The sequence below is a fragment of the Cryptotermes secundus genome, unplaced genomic scaffold (genome assembly GCF_002891405.2).
Source record: "Cryptotermes secundus unplaced genomic scaffold, Csec_1.0 scaffold322, whole genome shotgun sequence".
NCBI classification, from domain to species: Eukaryota; Metazoa; Arthropoda; class Insecta; order Blattodea; family Kalotermitidae; genus Cryptotermes; species Cryptotermes secundus.
In genome coordinates, this window is record NW_019740657.1 from 139,618 (window position 1) to 164,782 (window position 25,165).

The window sequence follows — 25,165 nt, forward strand, 5'->3', positions numbered from 1 at the left end:
GGGAAAACCACTCAAACACTTGAGTTTTCCCCATAGCATCGTCCTTGTACGCCGTTTTTAACATTTCAAGAGTTTCTGTTCCACTTTTCCCGAGCAAAAAGCAGAATTTCACCGCCGCACGCTGTTCACGAAAATCAGCCATTGCAAAAACGACGATCACACAAAACAGTTGTCACTATAAACTCTGCCGAAACTATAGTCCTTACCTTCTGAAGCAACGGCAGTCGGCTTATCGACTCAGGAATGTTAGCTCTATGCGCTCATGGCGGCAAAACGCGGTACTACAAAAGCTCTGCCCACAAAAAAAAATCAGAAACATCTGGAAAGTCTCGAAATGTGGTGTTGGAGAAGGATGGAGTAGATCAGTTGGACCGATTATGTGAGAAATGAAGAAGTGTTATTTAGTGTCAGTGAGCAGAGGAATATCCTACACGAAATAAGAAAACGGAAGGCTAATTGGATTGGTCATATCTTACGCGGTAACTGCCTTCTAAAAGAAGTTACTGAAGGAAAGATAGAAGGGCGGATAGAAGTAACCAGAAGACATGAAAGAAGACGTAAGAAGATGCTGGATAACCTCGGGGACAGAAGAGGATATTTTCATTTGAAGGAGAAAGCTCTAGATCGCATCAAGTGGAGGAACTGTTTTGGAAGAGACTGTGGACCTGTCGTCTTGACAGGTTACAGATGAATGAATGAATATAAGTCAGTGTGTAGACCAACCGAAAGTAAACACACACCAGAAAATTGACAATACCAAACAACGGTAGTGTTTTTCAAAATCATTATCTACGAGTACAAGCCATTGCGAATTTTGACGTCTCAAGGTAAATCAATCGTGTGAGGTCTAGAATTCATCGTTGCTAGTAATAGTTACGGAATCAACGGCCAGGGGGCAGCTAAAGAGGTGTTTATCTTTCAGTCGATCTTGCGGTCTCGACCTTTGTAAAAACAAATTTCGATTCTTGACCGAGTATATATTCAGTTAATTCGAGATTTAATGCAGTGTATCAATGACGGATTATGTGCAAACTGAAGCTAGAAATTATAACTGTTTATTTTGAGACCATGCTGTAGAAGAAAGATCAAATTAATTCACCATCTGACACCAGGCTTCGATTGAAATAAATGTATCTCGATTGTTTTGTGGTGACCGAGACTTTCTGTTGTCTGTTGAAGAGAGTGAGGTTATGTATGTTCAACGTCGTATGGTTTTTACAAACAAGCATTGCCAATAAAATTTCGTCTAGATAACAGTATCACATTATTGTTCAATCGAGTTTAGTTGTCTTACTACACAGGTCTTCGCAGGAATTTTGAAGTTATCGAGGTTACGCTGTTTTTGACGAAGACAATTTTTCCGCTCAAATTATAAAATTTGGCATTAAATTTCGGATGCAAACGATCCATATAAGTAAATTCTTGCTGAAATACGATGTAAGAACCGAATTCTATCAGAATATACACTGTTAGGCGGTGAAAGTACGAGGATCGTTCCGTACATAATGCCTCCTATTCTTTTCTAATGAAAACTATAACAGATACAGAAAGCATAATAACGCAGTTAAATAGAGCAAAGATTTCAGCGACTTACAGTTATTTTTCCACATAATAACCACCATTCGTTATGCACTTTTGCCAGCGATGAACAAGAGCCTGTATGCCGCGCCCGTAAAAGTCTGAGCCAGCAGAGGCTAGCCACTTTCTTACAGCTGCAATGACAGCATCGTTGTCTGGAAAATGTTGCCCACGTAGTCAGTCTTTCATAGGCCCAAAGAGATGGAAGTCTGAAGGTGCTAAACCGGGGCTATAAGGTGGATGTGGTAGGACAGTCCAGCCAAACTTTGCAATGTGCGCGCTGGTCGCCAAACTGGTATGGGGTCTAGCGTTATCGTGTTGCAAGCGAAAAGTTGTCTGCTTCTCTGGCCTGACTCGGGAAATGCCGGCTTTCAGCTTGGTCAGCATCGTCTTGTAGCGTTCAGAATTGACAGTCTCACCAGGTTCCAGAAAATCCAAGAAAATCACACCCCGCTTATCCCAAAAGACCGTGCACATCACTTTCGCTGCCGATGGCTGTGTCATAAAATTATTTTTTCTTGGGGAATCCGGATGTCGCCACTCTATGGACTGCCTTTTGGATTCCGGCTCGTAGTGGTGACACCACGTCTCATCTCCGGCGACGATGCTCTCCAGAAACTTGTCACCTTCAGCCTCAAACTGGTGCTACAGGTCCTGACAGACTTCTATTCGATGAGTTTTGTGTTCCTGTGTAAGCATCCGCGGGACCCACCTGGAACAAACTTTGCGATAATCCACCTTCCCCAATATCGTTTCCAATGCATTGCAGCCGATATTAGGCAGTGCACACAGTTCCCTGGTCGTTATCCGCCGATCTGAACGGATGAGCTGATCGAGGCGCTGTTCATTGTGAGGAGTGGCAGCTGAGCAGGAACGCCCAGGGCGTGGCTTGTCGTGCACTTCACTTTCGCCACTGTTGAAACGCACTACCCACCGCCTCGCTGTGCTGACATCCACTGTATTGTCTCCGTACACCTTTAGCAAGCGTCGATGGATGTCAGTGGGTGCAATTTGTTGGGCACTGAGAAATTCAATAACACATCTCTGTTTCGTACGCCCCTCTATGTCAGACGCCATTTTGGTAGACTGCTCTGCTGTCGCTATCTGACGCATGAAAACCAAACTAACAGTATATTGGTGGGAAGGTTCAACCTTTACTACAACACCACCAACATCCAGCTCAGACGTTACATATTAACGCACAAAAAAAAATAGGAGGCATTATGTACGGAATGCCCTTCGTATAATCAGCAAACAAAACAGTTCAAGTAAAAATATTTTTTATATTTATATTTTTAGCTTCATTTAACAACGCCGCCACTAGCTCAGACTATACGGCGTCAACTAACAGGGTTGGAAATGATGTGGAAAGAAATAGACGTAACCTAATTTAAGGCACTATTCCAACACTGGTCTGGAGGGACTGAGGCAAACGAAAAATAGTCTCAAGTAAGACAGACGAACTGCGACTGAACTCGTCATCTCTCGAGTAGGAAGCAAAGTTCTCATTCGGCTGTGACGTTCGGTAAACTGAACCAAGAAAATATTTCTAACGCATGATTCGGACGCCCCTACAAGTCCGCAAGCGAACTATACCGACCGAGCAACCGCCGCCTGTCGGCGAAATCACTGTCAAATTTTGTGGGCAAAGGGTGTCGCGTGGTCAGCGCAACGGATCACAATGGCCGTTAATCTTGGTATTCTAGACGTCAATTATCCTCACGAGTAGACCCCGTTCCCGTTCAAAAAAATCTGGTGGCGCCGGGAATCGAAGCCGGGGCCTCTGGATCTGTAGGCAGGAACTCTGACCACTAGACCACAGAAGCGATCATTAGGACGCCCCTTCGTTATATTAATTACAGTCTACATGAGGTGGTAATTAAACATTATTCGTCATCATACTGAATCAGAAATCTACGTAGTATATTAGTCTTGAGGTTCTCACAACGACAACTGTGAAGAGTTTTGTCTTTCTGGATAAATCACCGTGCGGTCTTGTGCACCTCAACCGACGTATGCAACAAACACAAGACCGCATCGCTCAGGGTCGAAGTGGAAACCAAGCAAAATACAAGAATACTTGCCTCTTGCTTCATGTTTTCTTCTTCCGAAACGCTGGTTAAGATTCACCATACTACACGGTATTATATCCTAGGAATCCCGAATCTTAACTGCGAAATAAACACGTTAAATAAAAGATACAAGAAATCCGGGGATTTATATTTCCACCGTAACCAGACCCAGGACGTAGCTCTATTTCCGGATATGCCAACAGAAATAGCCACTTCAAGGCCGCAACCTTGGAAGCATGCAATGACACGCGAGAAGCAAGTTAAATGTCAAAGAAACATAAGACAACGAAAGACAGGATTATAACCACGTGTATACAGAAACATTTCAGGACAAATATCCGTGACAACTGTAAACTCTGACGTGAGCCCAAAACACTGCTGACAGAAGAAATAAAACCACGATACATGTATCCATATATCCTTCAACAAATTAAAATATGAAACAAAAAACGCCCATATGGAATGAAATAAAGCAATATACAGAAAGTTTTGGGGTCTATACAGAGTCGTTTGTTAGCCTTGTGGTTTTCTGCGTTGAGAAGTGTAATCTTGTGAATGGATCCTGATGTTTCGGAAAACTAAGATGCCTCCATCTACAGTGCTAAAAAGTATATATCATCGGGAGCAGGGTACGAGGGTGGCATAAGACCCAAGGAAGGGGGGGGGGGGACAAAGTCAACAATATTAACTATTTACATGTCACGTTGCAAGACAAACCATTAAAAGAGAGACATACCTTTCGAACATATTGTCACTATTTAGGGAGTGCGTGACTTATAAACGGGTTTTGGATTGGATGGTTGGGTTTACTGACACCTTATATACTGAACTCGGGACTACCGGCAATTGCGGCGCTATAGCTGATCCACACGCTCTACAGTTCACCGTTACACACGCACTAGATTTCTCAGTCTTCACTGGTCGTATCCTGGCAACGGATTTATAACAGACTGACTGTAGCTTCAAATCTTTTCACAGCCTAATTCTTTTCTTGTCATCATGTCAATTACTCTGTGACTGCTAGTCCCTCTGCTCCAAAGCTCATATCCACCTTTCGGACAGCCAGTCATAAAGTAACTCTGACTCTGAGCTTAGTCAGTTATGTATGGGAGTCTCTGAAGAGAAGACCTGAGAGCGTGAAGCTGAAGAATCTCCACTGTTAAATCCGTTGCCAGGGAAAGGCTCGTGAAGTCACAGCCGGCTGGGAAAAGGCTTAGCGGGTGCTGTGCAGATTAGCGATGGCACTGTAACTGCTTGTAGTCCGACGTCGATACTCACGCATACTACACGTGACTACACGGCGATGTACAACGTTCAAAACCCCAGTAATCCACAATTCTGACTGGTCCTACGGTTTACCCGGCCACTTCATACAACAAGAAAGTTACAATAAGTCTCTAGTACCGATATTCCGAGACGTAAGGCCGTATGATCTAATGTTCACTCATATTTCTGGGGAAAATGCTGCTTCTATCTTCATGGTAACTTATCCAGTCTGGGAGATTGTTGCGGACGTTTCGGAGGAACGTTATATACCCATCTTCTGTGTAGTTTTTCTACTCTGAAGATGGACGCAGCTGGCTTTTTATAATGTAGGTAAACTTCGACCAAACTGCACGGCGTCATAACCCATGAGGCAGTAGTTTTCTCTGCAGTTTCAGCCGTGAAAAACGAAAACCTCAAAAGGAGGTTCACGTATCAGACGTGGCCTATTTTCAGTACAGCGAGACCCTTGGACCTTCTGGACGTTTCCAAGTTTGATTAGCCCTAATTTAACACATGATTAAACGCCCATCTATATAAATAAAAATGTAACTGTTGGTTTGGCTCTGGTCGAAGATCTCCGAAAGTTCTTCACCGACTGCTTCGAAATTTTGTCAGAACGTTGCATTCGAACACCCGCGTTTTTATATACCTATTATATAGATGCCACACCTGTGACAGGTTGGTTGGTTGTTAAAGTATTAATTGTACTCAATGTACTGTAACGTGTTATACGTCGTCCATCGAATACCAACAGATCGTTGCCTAGGAATAACCGTGGCAACGAACCGTTGAAACAGCGGAAATAATGCACTTCTGCGGCAACGAGCATAGAAATGGAACCCTGGGCGAGAGTGCCCTCTATTGCCTCCGAAACCGGGTTATAATAGTCCAGCTCCGAAGAGTTTTTCGGTGATGCTGGACGTGATAATAATTGTACTCGCTGGTGTAAAAGTGAGCGCTCAATAACTTATTCCCTGAATCCGAGACGTGCGTGGAAGTTACGTTATTTCGTGAGTATAGTTTATTTTTCATTGTTTTTCATTTCGTTTTCTTAACTGTTCTCCTTATTTTTCGGTGCAATTGGCGGTGGGATTGAGCTGTGTCGATTGATCTGCGTTTGATTTGAAATTATTGCTCGAAATTATAAGACCAAAGAAAGCAGGCCAAATTGCAATGGTTACAGGATCCAAGCGAGTTAAATGTGGATAATATCAACAATATAAGACGTGAAACCAACAGGCATTTCAGGAACAAAAAGAGGGAATATCTGAAAGACAAAATTGATGAGCTTGCAATGAACAGTAAGAACAAGAACATTAGAGACCTGTATAGAGGAATAAATCACTTTAAGAGGGGTTACCAGCCTAACAGTAACTTGGTGAAGGATGAGAATGGTGATCTGCTTGCAGATTCCCACATTTTGAATAGGTGGAGGAACTACTTCTCTCAGTTATTGACTGTGCATAGGGTCAGTGCTGTTAGGCAGACAGAAATCCATACAGCTGAGCCGTTAGTACCTGATCCTAGCCTTTTTGAGGTTGAAATTGCTATTGCAAAATTGAATCGGAATAAATCGCCAGGTAGTGATCAAATTCCGGCAGAACTTGCTCAAGCAGGAGGTGAAATATTACATTCTAAGATCCACAATCTAATTACTTCTATTTGGCATAAGGAAAAATTGCCTGATCAGTGGAAGGAGTGTACCAGTTCACAAGAAGGGTGATAAAACTGACTGTAGTAATTATCGGGGGATATCACTGCTGTCAACTTCGTACAAAATTTTAACCAGTATTCTTCTTTCAAGGTTAAGTCCATATAGTATAGATGAAATTACTGGGGATCATCAGTGTGGGTTTCGACGTAACAGATCATCTACAGATCAGATCTTTTGCATTCGTCAGATTTTGGCGAAAAAATGGGAGTACGATGAAACAGTACATCAGCTATTCATAGACTTCAAGAAAGCCTATGATTCAGTTAGGAGGGAAGTATTGTACAATATTCTAATAGAGTTTGGGATACCCATGAAAAGAGTTAAGCTGATTAAAATGTGTTGAAATGAGACTTATAGTAAAGTCTGTATAGGTAAACATTTGTCTGATAAATTTCCTATCCAGAATGGTCTAAGACGAGGAGGTGCTTTATCGCCACTCCTTTTCAATTTTGCTTTAGAATATGCAATTAGTAAGGTCCGGGTAAACCAGGTGCGACTGAAATTAAACGGGGCACATCAGCTGTTGGTCTACGCCGATGGTGTGAATCTACTGGCTGATAATATAGATACCATAAAGAAAAACACACAAACTTTAATTGACGCAAGTAAAGAGGTTGGTCTAGAAGTAAACACAGAGGAAACTAAGTATATGTTACTGTCTCGTCACCAAAATGCAGGGCAAAATCATGACATAAAGATAGGAAACAGATGTTTTGAAAATGTGGCACAGTTCAGATATTTGGGGAAAACGATAACAGATCAAAACCTGATTGAGGAGGAAATTAAGAGGGGACTGAACTCGGGTAATGCTTGCTACCATTCAGTCCAGAACCTTTTGTTTTCTCGTCTGCTGCCAAAAACATAAACATTAGAATATACTAAACTATAATTTTGCCTGTGGTTCTGTATGGCTGTGAAACTTGGTCTCTGACATTAAGGGAGGAACATAGACTGAGGGTTTTTGAGAACAGGGTGTTGAGGAGAATATTTGGACCGAAGAGGGATGAAGTGACGGGAGGTTGGAGAAAACTGCATAATGAGGAGTTTCATAACTTGTACTCTTCTCCAAGTATAATTAGAATGAAGAAGTCAAGGAGGATGAGGTGGGCAGGGCATGTAGCAGGAATGGGCGAGAAGAGAAATGCATATAGGATATTGGTGGGAAAGACAGAAGGAAAGAGACCACTGGAACTACCAAGGCGTAGGTGGGTGGACAATATTAGAATGGATCTTAGAGAGACAGGATGGGACGGTATGGATTGGATTGATCTGGCTCAGAACAGGCACCAGTAGAGGGCCCTTGTGAACACGGTAATGACCATTCGGGTTCCATAAAATGCTGGGAAATTCTTGAGTAGCTGCAGATTTGGCTTCTCCTCAAGAAGGGGTCAGCTCCGTGAGTTAGTAAGAAACCAAATTCGGGACGGTTGGATGGACGGGACACGTAGCAGAGATGGTGGAAATGACAGAAATATACAAGATTTTGGCCCCAAATCACTTGGGGGTCCTGGGCGTAAATCGCAGAACATTAAATGATTTACAAGGAAGACGGGAGTGGTCTGCGTGACAGTCGGCTGTTCGCAAACGGATGTGCTTCGTTCAAGTTGGTCAAGACATGAACCTAGTACCAGGTAGGCGAGCAGGTGTGCTAAGTGATTGGTACGGAGGGCTCGTCTAGGCTCTAAGGCCATGTAGTTCCGTACAAGTCCTCCGAAACGTCGACGGATATCTAACGAACTTCAAGGCGTTAGGTAAAGTTATCCCTGTGCTTAACTAATTAAGCACTACGCCATGAAGACGTATGGAGGAGTGGATATATAAACATTTCCTTCGCCTCGGCACTAGGTGGTGAGTTGTCAGCTTCACGCTCCTACCGGTTTACCCCCGGCGAAAGAGCCACCGGTTCCACCTGCATAGGAGGCTCGGTGAGTCCCAGAGCCGGTCTGGATGGCGTGGAGAAAATTCTTGACCATAGCGGGACTCGAATTCAGATCCCTCTGTCGTCCAGGCCGTAGTCAGTCGTCTTACCGACTGAGCTATCCCGGCTTATACAGGAAACAGATATTCAAACTTAATGGCGTTATGTACCGTCACACATTCGCTACATTGTGAAGACATATTAAGTCACACGATGACAATCTGGCAACAAAAGAGGGAAAGTTCACGCAAATATTACAGAGGTTAGCACGTATAAATTACGATATTCAAAGCTTGGGCTTAATGTGTAAAACTAGCAAATGGCAGGTTTCAGAAGGCAAGTGGCATGTGAGATGGTTAATAACTAACAAGGAATAAATTTGAAGAAAATAGTACTTCCTGACGCTTTAATTATTTTATACCGAAACAACAAAACTGCACTGGAACAGAGGCTAAGTACTGCAAGATGGGACAGGCAACCGCTCAAGGGGCGTAACCCAATACGTCTCATGCTATAATAAAATCGACTTCTACCCTCTTTCGAGACCACTCTAAGCCGTAAGCAAGTCTTGCCACTCTCGGAGGGTGGCGCATGCGTTCTGCAAAACATGCAACGATTTCATATTGCATTTGCATTCCCTTTTCTCAAAACCTCCCATGAGTGCCCGTGTCCCAATTCAACCGCACGTCAGAATTTCTCGACCTCTTTGACATTTCTGTTCCATTTATGTTGTTTGTGATCATCATGTTGTCAGTGCGAACTTCTGAAGTGTGAACACCGCCAGTGAACGAAGGGTAGCCATATGTTCTCCTTCATGGCCATACGTACTACATGTTAAAGCATCACGCGATATAATGGCCGTCTACCGAACAATTAAAGTAAAAGGTAAATTTGTCACTAATTAGGCACTAGGTCATGGAACCGTAGGGGGGGAGTGGATGTACAGATCACATTTTCTTGACCTCGGCAATAGTTGGAGATGAGTGGTCACCTCTGAGGAAAGACCCCCCGGTACTCATTGTATAGGAGGCTGTGTGAGCCACAGACCTGTCTGGACGACGTGGAGAAATTTCTTGTCCTTGCCCGGATTCGAACCTCGACCTCTCGGTCGTCCAGCCCGTAGCCAGTTGCTACACCGCCTACGCTACCCAGGTTCCCCGGCTACACGACGATTACTTAATAATAAAATAAAAAAGTGTTGGAAGTAATCCATTGCGTTATGGCATAACCACAGTAAATTAATCCTGGTATTGTTGTCTGTTTTATTCTGTTGTAACTTATGTAGACAGCCACTATACACAGTGATTCTGTAACACAACAGGATGCAAAGAACAAAGCATTAAAGTACATTTATTAATAAACAGGATTACAGCAATATGGCGGCTGCGCGTAATATTTTATGCGGGGGTGGTAACTGATAAGTCATTGTAACTCGACCGATGAAAGTTGCATGGGAACATATTATCAGCTAATAATGCGAGTGGTTACAACAACTGCAGTGTCCGATCCTTCAGGCCCTTATATTCAATGTCTCTGTTGAGTGAAAAACTGTGTCATTCTACAGAGATTGCACAAGGGCTCCCGCTGTCCGAGTGAGCGCTATGACCTCCACGCTGCTAGGACAACACCCGGAAGGAATCCCTTCTCCAACCCGTTGAAGCATCAGCTTCTAGACTCGCTCGACAGCTGTCGTGTGGCGCATGCTCCGTCAGAAGCACAAGGAAGTGACTATAGAAGTCTTAAGGTTGCAGGAATCTGCAATTTGACGGAGAACTCACTACATCAGTAATCAGTCTTACCCCTATGCTTCGGCACGAATACATGAAAAGGGAGGAGGATGTAAAGCTTGGGGTCTTCTTAACTTCAGTACCAGACTGGGATGAATGTAAAACCTCACATTCCGGTCGCATTTCCCCATTATATATCGACTATGAGGCTAGGTGACCCCCACAGGCGATCCTCGCAGCCAGTCACTTCAGCGGCCCAGCTTACCCTGGGTCATCAGGGGAGTGACATACAGAGCACTCATCGTGCCAATTCCAGTTCTGAGAAGGCCTACACATATCCGGCAAATTCGTTCCTTGCGCCCCTTCGGAGGAACCCCTCTGGGTCCTAACGTCCATTACTGCTTCCATTTAGGTATTTGGGTTTCGCCAGTACGAGTAGATGAGGAGCCGGTATAGCAACTGGCTACAGGCTGGACGACGGAGGTGTCGGAATTCGAATCACGGTGGGGCCAAGAATTTTCTCTTCTCCACGTCGTCCTGACCGGCACTGGGGCCCTCCCAGCTTCCTATCCGTTGTGTACCGCGGGACCTTTCTCCGAGGGTACAGCGGCAGGGGTGAGAAGCTGACCAGTGACCTCCAGCTAGTGTCGAGGTCAAGGATCTGTGCATCTACTCCCCCAAACGTCTTCATGGTGTAGTGCTTAGTTAGTTAAGCACATGGACTTTACTCTTTTTACAAGCAGGTGGGAAAATAATTTAAAATGGATCGGATTCAACTGGCTCAGGATACGGACCACTGGTAGGTTCCTGTGAACATGGTAATGAACTTTGGGGTTGCATTAAATGCTGACGAGCACAACTATTCGCTTCTCAAGAATGTCTCCACTCCACGTTCTAGGAAAGGTAAAGTTGTCCCTGTGCTTAACTAAGTTACCACCACGCCAGACGTATGGCAGGAGTGGCGGTGTAGCTCCAGCGTTCTGGACCTCGGCACCAGATGGAGGCGAGTGGTGAGCTTCACGCCCCGGCCGCTTTACCCCCTGGACTCATTGGGTAGGAGGTTTGGTGGGACACAGAACCGGTTCGGGAGCTGTGGAAGAGAAAAAAAAATATATTTCCCCTTGTCAGGAATCGAACCCAGGCCGTCCAGCCCGTAGCTCGTCGCTACACCGACTAAGCTGCACCGGCTCCACATACGCTCTAAGTAACCTGAGGCACTGAGCTACAAGCCACGTTATCTTCCGTTGTGTAAAAATAATATTCATGTTGGGTTTCCAAGCTTCCATTTTTGCTTGCCTTTCGAGAGGTTCCTCATTACTTAATTTCTTAAACCTCTAAGGATCATAGTTCTTCATGTGAAGCTGCTAGTCGCCTATCATGGAACCAGTTTAGTAATGCGTTTACAAAAGTCCGCAAACAGAATTGTTACTGGAGACGAATCATGGGTGCATCACAGAAACAGGAGTCCCCCCGTGTGGAGGCGGGGTCGAATACCGCCACCGTGACCCTGCGAGTCGAAGGAGGAGACGAAAAGGGAAGTTTTCAAATCTGAGACAGTAAAATGTGGTCTCGAGTACCAAGGGTTCCTGACCCGAGAAAGACTGCGCTGGCAAGAATCATCAGCATATACAAAAGGCAGACCCGTACTCTCGCCCACAAAAACAAGACCGTAATTGCCAAACAGTAATAAAACTGACCGTCAGTCGCAATGTGACTTGGACTTGGTACATCACTACATCTTGGTGGCAAATGTTTCGCAGATGACGAAAATGATGAAACGGAGGTGCGGAAGTGCCTGAGACAATAGCCAAGAGACTTCTATGCTGCGGGTTTCGGCGCACTGGTGAAGCGATGGGACAAGTGTGTCAGTGTTGGTGGAGGATATGTCGAGAAACCTACAAGTATATACTGACTCTCCTTCGTGCGTAAAGGTCTATTGGATCTGAGGTCCTCATAGCGGATATTACGAATAGTACTGGTTTCGGGGTTGTAACGCCGTGTGGTTCGCAGACAGTCCCATGCTTCGGAGAACCATACCACCTCCGTCTTCAGGCTCAAAGAGTATGTCATGCGTGATATCAACAAAAATAGGTTGCAAGCTTGAGCCAAGCTCAGCTAAATCAGAGACCGGACACCTTCCATCTGCTTCCGCTTTTTTGCTTGGCTTACTCTCCAACCCTGTAGATGGAGATGCTATGGTCCTCCGAAACACTGGACTCTCTCCGAACCACAAGGCGTCACAACCCCAAAACCCGTATTGTTAACGTCAGCATTCTCTGTTTCCAAAGCAATTCCCAATCGTAACGTTAGCCTGCACCATACATGAAGGTCTGAAAACAGGAATAAAATTTGATTAACTATTACGAGTTCTACGGTAAAGGTAAAAAGGGTAAAGTTGTGCTTTGCTTAACTGACTGAGCACGACGCCATGAAGGCGTATGGGGGAGTGGATGTATAGATCCACTTTTTCCTTGGCCTCGGCACTAGTTGGACGTGAGTGGTCAGCCGCTTTACCCCCCGGTAGCCATTGGGCCCCAGAGTCGGTCTGGATGCTGTGGAGAAGCGAAAATCATTGACCCCTCGGTCGTCCAGCCCGTAACCACTCGCTATACAGACTGTGTTATCCCGGTTCAACAACAACATTGTAAATTTAACTAGTTCTCTCACCCTTGAATAATAAATACCAGATCACAGAAAGGTGTTCTCCTTCCGCGTAAACAATGTGTCATAGAATGCTTAAAAGATTTGAGGTTTTTACGGCAGTGAAGATTCGCAATTTATTTTCGGTGCTTAGAAGCCACCGTAACACTCGTACCTGGTATGTGGGTATACGGACTGTTATTGTAACTGCCTCGGCGAAAGATGATGAGAGGGGAGGCCAATATCACACTTCTCAAAGCCTACTGCATCCGTCTGCCACGCCACACCGCGCTGTGAGCACGCACTGATTTAACAAGAGTGCTTTTTCGATTTCGTGTTTCGTTTTGACTGCGACAGATGGCAAACTCGAGCAACGTGTCTGCATCAAATGTTGCATGAAGCTTGGTAAATCTGATACCGAAAACACTGAAATGCTTCGTGAGGCTTTGGGGGAACATTCTTCAAGCTGGACAGTGGTTTTTGAATGGCATTCACGTTTCCAGGCCGGTCAAGTGAAAGTTGAAGACGACGAATGTTCAGGGTGACCAAGCACGAGCAAAGCTTAACTAATTAAACACTACGCCATGAAGGCGTACGGGGAGTGGTCGTATAGATCCACACTTTCTTGACCTCGGCACTAGCTGGATGTGACTGGTCAGCTTCACTCCCCGGCAGCTTTACACCAAGGAAAGGGCCCCGGTACCCGTTTTAAAGGAGGCTGGAGATAGACATTGTGGAGAAAATTCTTGACCCTACCAGGACTCGAACTCCGAACCCTCGGTCTTCCAGCCCGTAGCTGGTCACTATACCACCTAGGCTATCGCAAGCACGAAGACCGTCGCTGAACAATCCATGAGCTCGCAGACACCGGTGGAATCAGTTATGGAGTTTACCAGGAGATCTTAACGGAAAATTCGCATATGCGCCGCATTGCCCCTTCATCACAACCGCCCGCACACACGTCCCTGAAAACCACCTAGAGTTTTGACTAACAGCAACATGGTTATCGTTCCCCATCCTACCTACTGGGTGAACTTAGCCCTTTGATTTCGCTTTGTTACCCAAATTGAAACTGAAACTGAAGGGACGACTTTTTTAAACAGTGTCTGACATCCTAAGGGAAGCGCAAGAGGCACTCAGCAGCACTGAGGGAAATCACTTCCACGGTGCCTCTGAAGTGACAAGAAACTGTCAGGAGCATTATATACGTTCCCAAAATTAAGTGAAGCCAGCGTTTCTTTTTTGACCTAGTCCGGGAACTTTCGGATATGCCTCGCATCTTTTGGGATATAACACCGTGTAGTCCGTTGAAAGACAACCAACGTTGCTCTGCTTGATAACCTGCTTCATTCTGGTTTCTTGCTTCCCTGTGAAGATGGAAGTGACATGTTCTTACAAAACTTTGGTTCGCTTTCAACGGATTACCTGGCGTTATACCCCAGAAGACGGAATGGCATGAGAACCCCAAATTCTACAGGCAATCCTACACATCCACCAACATTTACATGTAAACACGTAACATGCGCTCATCTTCTGTCTGCCTGCGGCTTCTACGTCATGTGTTAGTTTCATGCAGTGTTGAAAACTGGGCATGCAGGAGGCTTAATAAACTTACAGACACACACACCTTTCATTCATTGATTATGTCGTGGTGGTAGAAAGAATATTTGAATCCTCCATTTCTCCGTATGGATTCGTACCCGAAAACGATAGCTGCCCCGGGCCATAACCCACTTTTCTACAGAATATACTCAGGGGCCGTTACGTATGCAGATTGTGGAGCATGTGCTGTACTAATACACACAGGAACAGTGACTGGTGGAAAATATTAAGTTACGAGAAATGTTGAAACGCAATTTGATGCAAGCAGAAAAGTACCCGCTCCTCGCCCGGGCTATGGGCGCTTTCCATATACTTCACAAAACGCAGCGGCTAAAACTAATAATAATAGTAATAATAATACGTAGGTCGTACCGAAAGTCATGAGCAACTTTTTTTTTTGCATGCAACCTGGGAACAGCAGACGAAAGAGAGTACGGTGGTAGGTGGAACCAGCTGTTGTGTTAACCTTGAGTGTCTTGTGACGTCAATAGCTTGCATCACGTGACCAGTATCACTCCTAACAAAATGGCCGACAACCATACGTCGTTTCGCCAGCGTGCTGTCATCGAATTTCTTGTGAAAGAGGAAATCCCTGCTGCAGAAATTCACCAGAGACTTCTGCGTGCTTATGGAAGTGAGCGCATGGGTGCGAGCAGTGTTCGAAGATGGGCCTCGGAGCGGTCGTCCTCGAACAGCCTCAACTGAACACAACAAGGAAAGAGTGGATGAGATCATTCAAGATGACAGGCGTGTGACTGTGGACACAACAGCCCGAAAACTTGGAACAGGGCACAGTGCAGTACAGAAGATAATTGAAAGCTTGGTTTGTGCTCGTTGAGTCCCGCGATTATAGACCGAAGACCACAAATGTCACCGAAAAGCCATCACCTCAGAACTGCTGCAGAGATATCGACACGAAGGCGATGATTTTTTGCTCTGTATTGTGACAGGTGACGAAAGCTGGTTTCACCATTTCGAGCCTGAAACGAAATGGCAGAGTATAGAACGGCACCATTTGCATTCTCCATCAAAAAAGAAGGCAAAGACAGTGCCATCAGCTACGAAGGTGGTGGGCACAGTCTTCTGGGATGCAGAGGGGTTTATTCTGGCCGAATTCCTGGAACCTGGGCAAACTATCAGTGCTGCTCGTTATGTCCAGACGTTGCACAAGCTCCGTCGTGCATTGCGCGATAAACGTCCGGGACGAAACATCATCATCCTGCATGACAACACTCGCCCCCACGCCGCTCGCCGCACATTGGAAGCAACTGCAAGGTGGGATGGGAAGTTCTTCCACACCCTCCTAAACTCCTGATTTGGCACCGTCCGACTATCATCTTTTCGGATTTGTGAAGGATCAGCTGCATGGACGTCTTGAGACAAGGGAGGCAATTCAGAAAGCAGTGCGTCAGTGTCTTCGGATGGCTGGAACGGAATTTTACAAAAGGGGAATTTTCAAACTCCCAGAACACTGGGAGAAATATGTACAAAGAAGTGGTGATTATGTGGAAAAATAAGGAAAGGTTTGTAGATTGAGGTGGTGCATTTGGTTTGTCAATAAGAAAGCATGTTACTTTACAAAAAATTGTTGCTCATGACTTTCAGTACGACCCTCGTATAATCTGAGGGAAATGTTTCGCGTTTTTCTCTTTCTGACGACTCACCCTGACCTTGGAAAACAAACTCGATTGTTGGTCGGTAGCACAATGTTGGTTACTGAATACTGAAATACAATGGAATCCGCACGACCCATAAAGCCGGTTTCGATAGAATCAACATTTCGCATTTGAGCCACTTGTACAATGTTATTTTTCTGGCTACGGGCTGGATGACCAAGGGTCGCAGTTCGAGTTCCGTTAGGGCCAAGAACTTTTTCTTCACCATGTCGTCCAGACCGGCTCTGGGACCCAGCCAGCCCCCTATCTAATGATTACTGGGGACTCTTTCCCCGGGGCTAAAACCTCCAGCCAGTACCGGGTCAAGAGAACGTGGATCTATACATCCACTCCCCCATACGCCTTCATGGTGTGGTGCTTAATTAGTTAAGTTAGTTACACAGTATTATAAGCCGCGCCATAGCTCAAGCGGTTAGTCGCTGGCTTCCCACCGCGGCGGCCCGTGTTCGATCCCAGGTCTGGTCAATTGGGATTTATGGTGGACAACGTGGCGCTGGGGCAGGTTTTCTCCTAGTACTTCGGTTTCCCCTGCCAATCTTCATTCAAATAATTGCTCCACAGTCACCCTCACCTATCATCTGGGGCTGGTACAATAGACCACAAGTGGCCGCAGTACAAGGGACTTGGTCCCACCCGACTAGCAGTAAAAAAACAATGCACAGTACTGTTAAGGGAAACTGTTCTCACAAATTGTCGGAATTTAATATAAAATCGTTTTCGTGATAATCGTCATCGTCATTTTGCAGGACTGAGGTTCTCACAGCGGTGGTTTTGATAGGCGCCGTGTAGTACGGTTGAACTTCAACTGACATTTCGGACAAACGTGTCGCTTCCATCTTCAGGGCCCAAGAATAAGCCGAGCAAGTAACTAACGTGAAAGCTTGTGGCAAGCAGAGCGGCTGACTTTCAAAGGATTGCACGTTGTGACATCACAGAACAAAGACCACTTCGAACGTCATTCTATTCTCGAGCGTGAGGAGCCCTTATTTCTGGAACTGGAATGTTTACATTCACAAGGAACCGATCTGTTAAAGTCTTAAATATGGAATACGAACAAAATCCGTTATCCGATCAGACGCATAAAGTAAAAAAGCTAGTTATCCCTGTAACAGGCGGTCGAGGCTCCCACATTTTCAAGACAATCAGCTCACAGATGGCGGTGAGGTTGTCAGCCTTACGCGCAGGCCTACCTTTACCCCTAGGAATATTCCTGGTACTCATTTCTGTTAGAGGCTGAGTTGACCCCAGGGCCAGAATGCGGATAGAAGGCCTAAGTCAATTGAAAAATCAAATGATCTCATAGGGAGTCGAACCCGAGACCTTAAGGCTTGTAGCAGAGTGCCCCGCTTCCGGTGGTTTCGCATGTCCACAAATTTCTCTCTCCTATTATATGTACAGATGAGCCGCAGTCTCACTACCAACATCGGCTTGCAGGTGTTGTCACCCTTCAAATTCATCCGTTTGTATAATAATATTAATGTACTGCACTGCGCCGCACTCTAAGGGTTTCAAAGCGGAGCGTAAGTCAGCAGTAAGCTTGATGGTACTGCCATCTTCACGTAAGTCTGATTTCCTCCATTTTCACAATCGACGCCGCAGCGCCCAAGTCACAGAGGTATAAAAATTACATCAGATGCAAACGAAATATCAACTGCTTTCATCCGCTGACAACCGTGAGTAAAAACTGCCCACGCTTGGAAAGAAGCGACCAACGACGCGCACAAAAAGAAAAATTGGCAGCAAATACAGAACCTGACTTTCCTTGAAAGTCACGCCATGACAGACGTTAAACCTGCAGAGAACTGCGATGCATTATGTTCCAGGATGTGTCAGTGGGCACGTAGAACTCTGTAGCCCACCATCACCAACACAATGCCGCTGAAAATTCGGCGTAACGTATTTTCATTTACTGATTTCAGACGTTCACGGTATTTCATTGTTGATATTGATCCAGCTCTTCGGGCTTTGCACCGTGTGGCCGTGGGTAGCGTAGCCGGCGTTTTTAAGGAACATCCGCATCAGTCTTCAGGACTGAACAGCGTAGAGTGGAAGGGTATAAACGTAACGCTATCCCTGTAACAGGCCGTCGAGGCTCCCACATTTCCTAGAAAATCGGCTCACAGATGGCGGTGAGGTTGTCGGCCTAGCGGGGCGACCGCACCTTTAGCCCCCAGGAAGATTCCTGGTACTCATTTCTGTTAGAGGCTGAGTCGACCACGGGGCCATAGTGCGGCTGGAAGGATTAGGTCAACTGAAACATCCAATGACCTTACTGGGTATCGAACTCTCGCTCTTCCAGCTTTTAGCATAGAGCCTCAACTACGCTACCGCGTGCCCCAGAATGGATGGGTCTCCATATATTTTTTGGAGTCCGTGTGCGGTTAAAAGGTTAGACACAGCTCAGCTCTTCACTCCATCTGATAAGTTAGCCAGAGCTGTGGGACACTAAAATTGTGGTCATTTGGCGGGGACTCGGAACCCAGACTGACTGTGCTGGCCAGTACCAGCAACAATTTTCCCGATCGACTCCATATAATAGCCGTCTTTTCAGAACGTTGCGTATTCTTAATGAAGTTTGTTTATATCATCACCCCGTTGAAATTTTAAAGGGCCTTATGCTGGATGAAAGAACTGCAATTTATCCCGTAATCGGGTTCTGATTCTTTATGCGCATGCGCAAGTTTAAATCGTAGAAGAAAATAATTTATTTAGTATCTTCATCACTCAATCCCTTTCTTCCCTTCCCTTAGCTGTCTCGAAATATTATCTCTTTCACTCATATCTTGCATAATCCTTTCGTATTTTTGTCCGTTACATCTTCATCCCCCTTCCGCCCCCTTTCTGTATTGTGGCGTGTAGAGCCGTTGCTATGCAATGACCGCGAGAAGGGCGTATATAACAGATCAGTTTCTGGGCAACGGCTCGGTGAACAGCGACCGCTGCTAGGTAAAACATACACGCACGCAACGTGTTTTCTGTGCGGTAAGTGCTAAGGTGTTATAAGAGGGACAAAATTTAGAGCTTAGTTCAGTTATGGGATATTCGCCGGACAGTAATGACATAAGCACAGAAGCTGAAGAATTTCCACTGTTAAGATCCGTTACCATGAAACGACTAGTGAAAGCAGACTTAGACGACTTAATGTGTGCTCTAGTGATTTGTATAAACTGTGGGTACTAGCGATAGTGTTATAATTACTAGTAGTTCCGAGTTGTGTGTATAAGTGGTCAACAAATGTATTCACCAATCCAAACCCCGTCTACAGTCACACCGTATCACGTGACAATGTGTACCGCCCAACACAAGCGGTTCTTGCATAAGAGCAGAAATGGTAGTACTTGATTCGCGTTCTGTATGAGCTCAAGTCAACGTGCGTCACCCGGCTTCCAACTTACTTTGCTTCCTCTGGCGAACAAATCCTACGGCCAATCACGTAAGGGCTCTCTTCAAGGACAGGACGGTTACCCCTACCTGAGACGACACTCCTCTACTCGGGCACCCGAGAATTAGGCTCACTTCCCACTTTCTATCAGCAGCGGCCCTTTTCCAAATTCTAAATGTTTCGCCTTCCTGTGAAGAAGAAATATGGAACCCTGAGACGGGGTTATTTCTTCTGAAAATTAACTTACAGCTTCCGTCTCGTGGCGAAAAACAATACAGCGCCTCTGAAATGGACCGATTTCCTACCCACCGGCCTCACACGCTCGTACTGGGTTTCATTTTGTCTCCCCTTCAGTGAATTTAAGTGACTTCCTTACAAGCAGGCTACATACGGTTACCGTACCAGTTGGGAGGACAGGCAGTAGTCAGCCGCATCCCCTCGTTGCAGATGGGGCCCCATTTCAAAACACGCGAAAGTCTTGGGGTAAATAAATGTGGGCACAGATCGCGAAATGAACACTAAGAGTGATGGCGAAGGCCCGCAGTAATTTACCCGACCGACTGCCAATATATCCAAATTCTTCACTCCCACTTCAACACTGAAGATATAAGCAGTACGGTCCTTCGAAACGTTAGTATCGGCCTATAATTGTAAAAGGTATCCCAATCCAGAAGACCAAAATCCTTATATGCAACCTTTCTCGAAATAAAACACGTCGCTTGCATAGCCGAGTGCAAGGAATCGACAATTATTCACGGCATAAAAAAAAACAGAGAGGCGAGTCACACGCTGACGTAAGCCCAAGATCACGTGTAACATTCCGTACAAGGAAGGCTGTTAGCCCCACACGCAATCTTCCATCTGCAGCTACTGTCCATCAAACGTTAATACAGATTTTACGTTTCTGGACGTTATCCACCGTCCCTTTTCCATCTAAAAGCAAGCGTCGGAGACAGGATTCTGTCTCCGTCTTTGGGTAAAATATATTCAGTTGGGACCAATCCACAGAGCTAGGCCCAAGTGAGCAGATTTTACCTGAAGACGGATTATCCAGTCTCCGAAACGTTGTTTTTAAATAAAAACATGACGATGGATAATGTTCACAAACATCTGTATTAATGTACCATCGTTAAAGACTTTTAGACCTTATTAAAAAACGTTAAAATTAAAGACTTTGGATTACTCCTCGGACACTTCAAAGTGTGTCTGCTACACTTCAGTAACAAGTTAAGAAGTCTGATATCTGAGTATCATTCAGCAAAGGCCGCGCCATAGCTCAAGCGGTTAGTCGCTGGCTTCCCACCGCGGCGGCCCGGGTTCGATCCCGGGGTCTGGTCAAGTGGGATTTGTGGTGGACAAAGTGGCGCTGAGGCGGGTTTTCTCCGAGTACTTAGGTTTCCCCTGCCAATCTTCATTCCACCAAATTCTCCATCATCATAATCACGCCGGGCAGGCTACAATGGGCCAATCAGTGCCCGCCGTGCGGAATGGACCCAGTTGGACTCCACCGCCACTAAGCGAATTAAAAAAAAAATTAATCATTCAGCAAGGAGAATTACATGCAAATTCGGATTCGCAGTAACAGGGTTACAATAAAAACAGATCACCACTTGAGTAGGTAACCAGACTGATGTTAACTCGAAGACATCCATTCTGCAGATAATTTCGATAATATAAAAATATAATTTCCCCTGAGAAGAACAAAGAACGGTGTTTAAAATGTCGGTTAATACACCCAACTCACCGCCAGCAGGACTGCACCAACCCTTCCTCAGCCGGGAACACTCACCTGCAAAACAAAACAAAGAAAATCAGCTCGGCACAGAGGAGCGCAACTTTCAACTTTATCCTTCAGACGTCCATGAAATGTGGCGAGATACAATCTGACTAGTTATAATGTCAATTTTTAAACCGTGGTGTAACAGTTCAGATACACCAACCACAATCCGCCATCCATACATCTACGGCTCTAAAATCTCTTGCTGGAACTTGGCCGTTTTCTTTTTTACAGTTCAGTTCTTAATAATATACACAGTCGCTAGGGCTCCTTGGACGGGGATCAGCCCGTCACAAGGCCGCTACCTATACAAAGAACAACACAAACCCAGAATAAAAGCACAGAATACAAATATCCATTCTTTGAATGGGATTCGAACTCACGATCCAAGTGTTCAAGCGAGCGGAGACAGTTCATGCCTTAGACCACGTGGCCACTGTGATTGGCACTCATTATTTTTCTATTTTGTTTTCACTGGCTCTACAGCCCTTCGGGCATGCCCTCTGACTTTTCAGTTTCATGATCATTTTTACAGCCGGTAGAACTTCTTGGATGACTGGTCAGCTCGTTGCAAGACCTCTACTTAAACAGAGGGCAACTCAAACACAGAGCAAAAACATACACATTCCAAATATCCATGCCTTGTGTGGGACTCGAACCCACGATCCCGGCTTCCGAGCGAGCGAAGCCTGTACATGCCTTAGACCGCTCAGCTACCGTGACCGGCACTCATTATTATTATATACACAAAATGATAATGATATATATATATTCTTCCCCTCACAAATTAATTAATTCTGCAGCATCCGTAAAAAAAATGTGTTCGTATGTGCAATAAGTACTGGTTCGTCAATGGGTTATGCCGTGTGGCCTAACTCAAAGGGCGAGAGGACACCAAGGAAACTGGCAACCGCAAAGCAACCGCAATTTCCGGGAAATGTCGCCGATTTCAAGCAGGCAACTGGTTTCCAGAGAAGTGGGCGCACACTGAGGAAACCTGTGTTTGAAGAGTTGCTCACATCATCTTAAGTGGGTATGTTCGCCCGGCGTAACCCTTGACTGCATTTTCTTAATTCCGTGCACTTACCTTCTGCAGTGGAAGATAATAATACCGATCCTGTCATAATGTGGCAGTAGTGCAGACCGGTTGAGACGGCGAGACAAGAGACAACGACAACCATAAGGAAAGTATTGGAATGTTAATTAATTTGTTTTAATTAATGTCAATTTATTGTAATCAGCAAATATTGCATCCACAGGCGATGCGAAATTTTGACATACAGTGCAACAATTTTAGCAAGACAGAAGACACCTGATGATGGCCGTATACAGCCGAACCATGTAATGTGTAAGAAGGGTGACTGTACAATAAGTTGCATTTAAGGCGGAAATACATGCGAAATAACTGCTATATTAATGCAACGGGATGCTTAAATACAGTATTAAGAAAAGAAAACATTTTGTGCATCCGTTCTTCTGTGATAATTGAAACTGAAGCGCTTATATTGTTTTGCAAGAACTTTACCTGGATCCAGACTCCTTCGTCTCGTGACAAATTCTTTCCCAAGCCAAATCTCTTTTTCCCCTCCTACCATAGTCTGAGTGGCGTTTATCATATATACCTGGCTCTTGCTGAATTAACTGCGCAAAAACAAAATTAGTAGCTTCGTCAACCTTTCGTGTCACCTTAACACACAAATGAATCACTGACAAGAGTTATAGCACAACAAACACTTGGAAACCATGTGACAAAACAACTGTGAGAAGACTGGCATGCTCCGTTTCCTGGAAATTGAGTTTCTCAGTCTCTCCGCGAGTTTCGTTGCCGTTTCCTCAATTTGCGCTGCTCATTTCAGTAACATGTGTTCAACTCAGACTGACAACAGTTCTCGGAAATCGCGGTTGCGTTTCGGTTGCCAGTTTCCTGAGTGTGCTCTCGGCCATATACTCCTTTTTGTTCACGTACGTATTATTTTGATTCTTGTATTGAGTTTTAGGTCCGAGTCATATATATATATATATATAAGTGGTCAATAAATCCATTCCCCAATCCAAACCCCGTCTCTAGTCACCCCTTAAATCGCGACAATATTAAAGTAAGGTCTCAAGGACATCTGACACATCACCAAAGAAACGACAGGTCCCTAGTAATTCTGTGCCCAGCTAGTCTTAAGGCCAAATCGTCTGGTTGCGAAGCTGTACTCCTTCCCGATAACAGAGTACAGGGAACGATTCTAGCCAATAACAGTGCTAGGGCGCGCATAAACCACACCCGATGTAACATCCAACGGAAGCCATATGCTATTATGCCTGAAAGCGTTCCCTTCATTCTTCCAAATACAAGGAATGACAAAATACGAGAGGACCAAGCTCTGAGAATGTACGTACACAGGAAGAATGTCGCAACACAGTTCGACGCAACAGCATAAAGAAAGTTTTTTTTTTCTTTCTTGTACGTGCCAATTTCATTCACAGTTAAAGATTACGGCTACAAACGTTTACACGGCCGGACAAACCTGACAAAGCATTATGCATTTCTTGCAAAATTAGCTTTCATAACAGATCCCAGCATTTTCCTGGCATAGGTTTCAATGTGCTAAGCTATTTAACAATGGTTGAGAAACAAGTTTCGTACATACGAATCTTCGGAAATCTCAATTGTGTGTGTGTGTGTGTGTATGTGTGTGCAGAGAGAAGTTGAGGTCGACGGGTTTACAAAACCATCTGCCTTATCGAATAAGCCATCGGGCCTGCTGGAATGCCACTGATATTCTGCAACTCTGGCTCCAAAAGACACTTTTCATGATTATGTGACAGCGTGTCCCAACAAGTATTTGTCTACGACAGTGATTCAAAAATGTGACATATGTGAAGCGAACTACAGGAATACCTTGCACAGCTGTTGCGATTTTTTACAAACTGAAGGTTTGTGGCAACCCTGCATCGAGCAAGTCTATCCGCTCCATTCTCCCAACAGCATGTGCTCACTCTGTGTCTGTGTCAAATTTTGGCAATTCTCGCAATATTTCAAACTTCTTCATAGTCACCGCCCTGAAAACCTCAAGTTCTTCATTATGTGTTACGGGGATCAGCAATCTTTGATGTTACTGCTGTATTGTTTTGCGGCGCCATCGCATAGCATGCTACAGAGAAAACTTTCGTGAAAGGAAGAGTCAATCGATTCGGCAAACTTCAATGTCGTATTATTTTAAAAAATTTCCACAGCCACCTCAACCTTCAGCAACCCCCACCCGGATCAGCCAGCAGCAAGGCCCTCCATCAACTGGACTCGCTGGAAGCTCAGATGATAGTTAGCAGTTCTTAGCATAAAGTGTGTAGCAACAAAGTAAGTACACTGTTTGCATTGCACACTTAGCAGACTGCAGTGTGGTGCAAACATAACTTTTATACGCAATGGGAAACCAAATAAATCTGTGTGACTCTCTTTATTGCGGTGATCTGGAATCGAACCTGCAGTGCCCACGTATCACTGTATTATCTTTACGAATTCATGGCCATCAACGGTTCTGATATTTAGGCGCTAAAGCTGACAATAAAAATGGTGTAATCTGGCATTTACGTCCTAAAACTTGTAATGAATTAGATCTCGGCTTCTTAGAACGCCATTTCAAGTGTACACAACATTCAGGCCTATGCGGACATTAGGAAGGACACGCGATTAAATTCTTGAAGTTCGAATACAAGAGCTTCATGATGGCGCCCCGGAGGGTGGACAAGTGCACCAGGCACCCCGTCTGAGCTCATACAGACTTCAGTGCCACATCCCTCCGAATTAGCCTACAGAGAGCCTCG

At 45.1% G+C, this 25,165-nt stretch overlaps 1 protein-coding gene across 3 annotated transcripts in view; it reads right to left on the reverse strand.

Moving 5' to 3' along the window:
- Positions 1 to 25,165, reverse strand: part of LOC111872450 — a 735,500-nt gene that overhangs the window by 47,764 nt on the left and 662,571 nt on the right. For 2 of the 3 annotated variants that reach the window (XM_023866385.2, XM_023866384.2), the window contains exon 5: positions 21,320 to 21,364. The exons of the other annotated variant lie outside the window; for it this stretch is intronic. In XM_023866385.2, the coding sequence (XP_023722153.1) occupies positions 21,320 to 21,364 (45 nt within the window). The remainder of the gene's footprint in view (positions 1 to 21,319; positions 21,365 to 25,165) is intronic. 3 annotated transcript variants of the gene reach the window in all.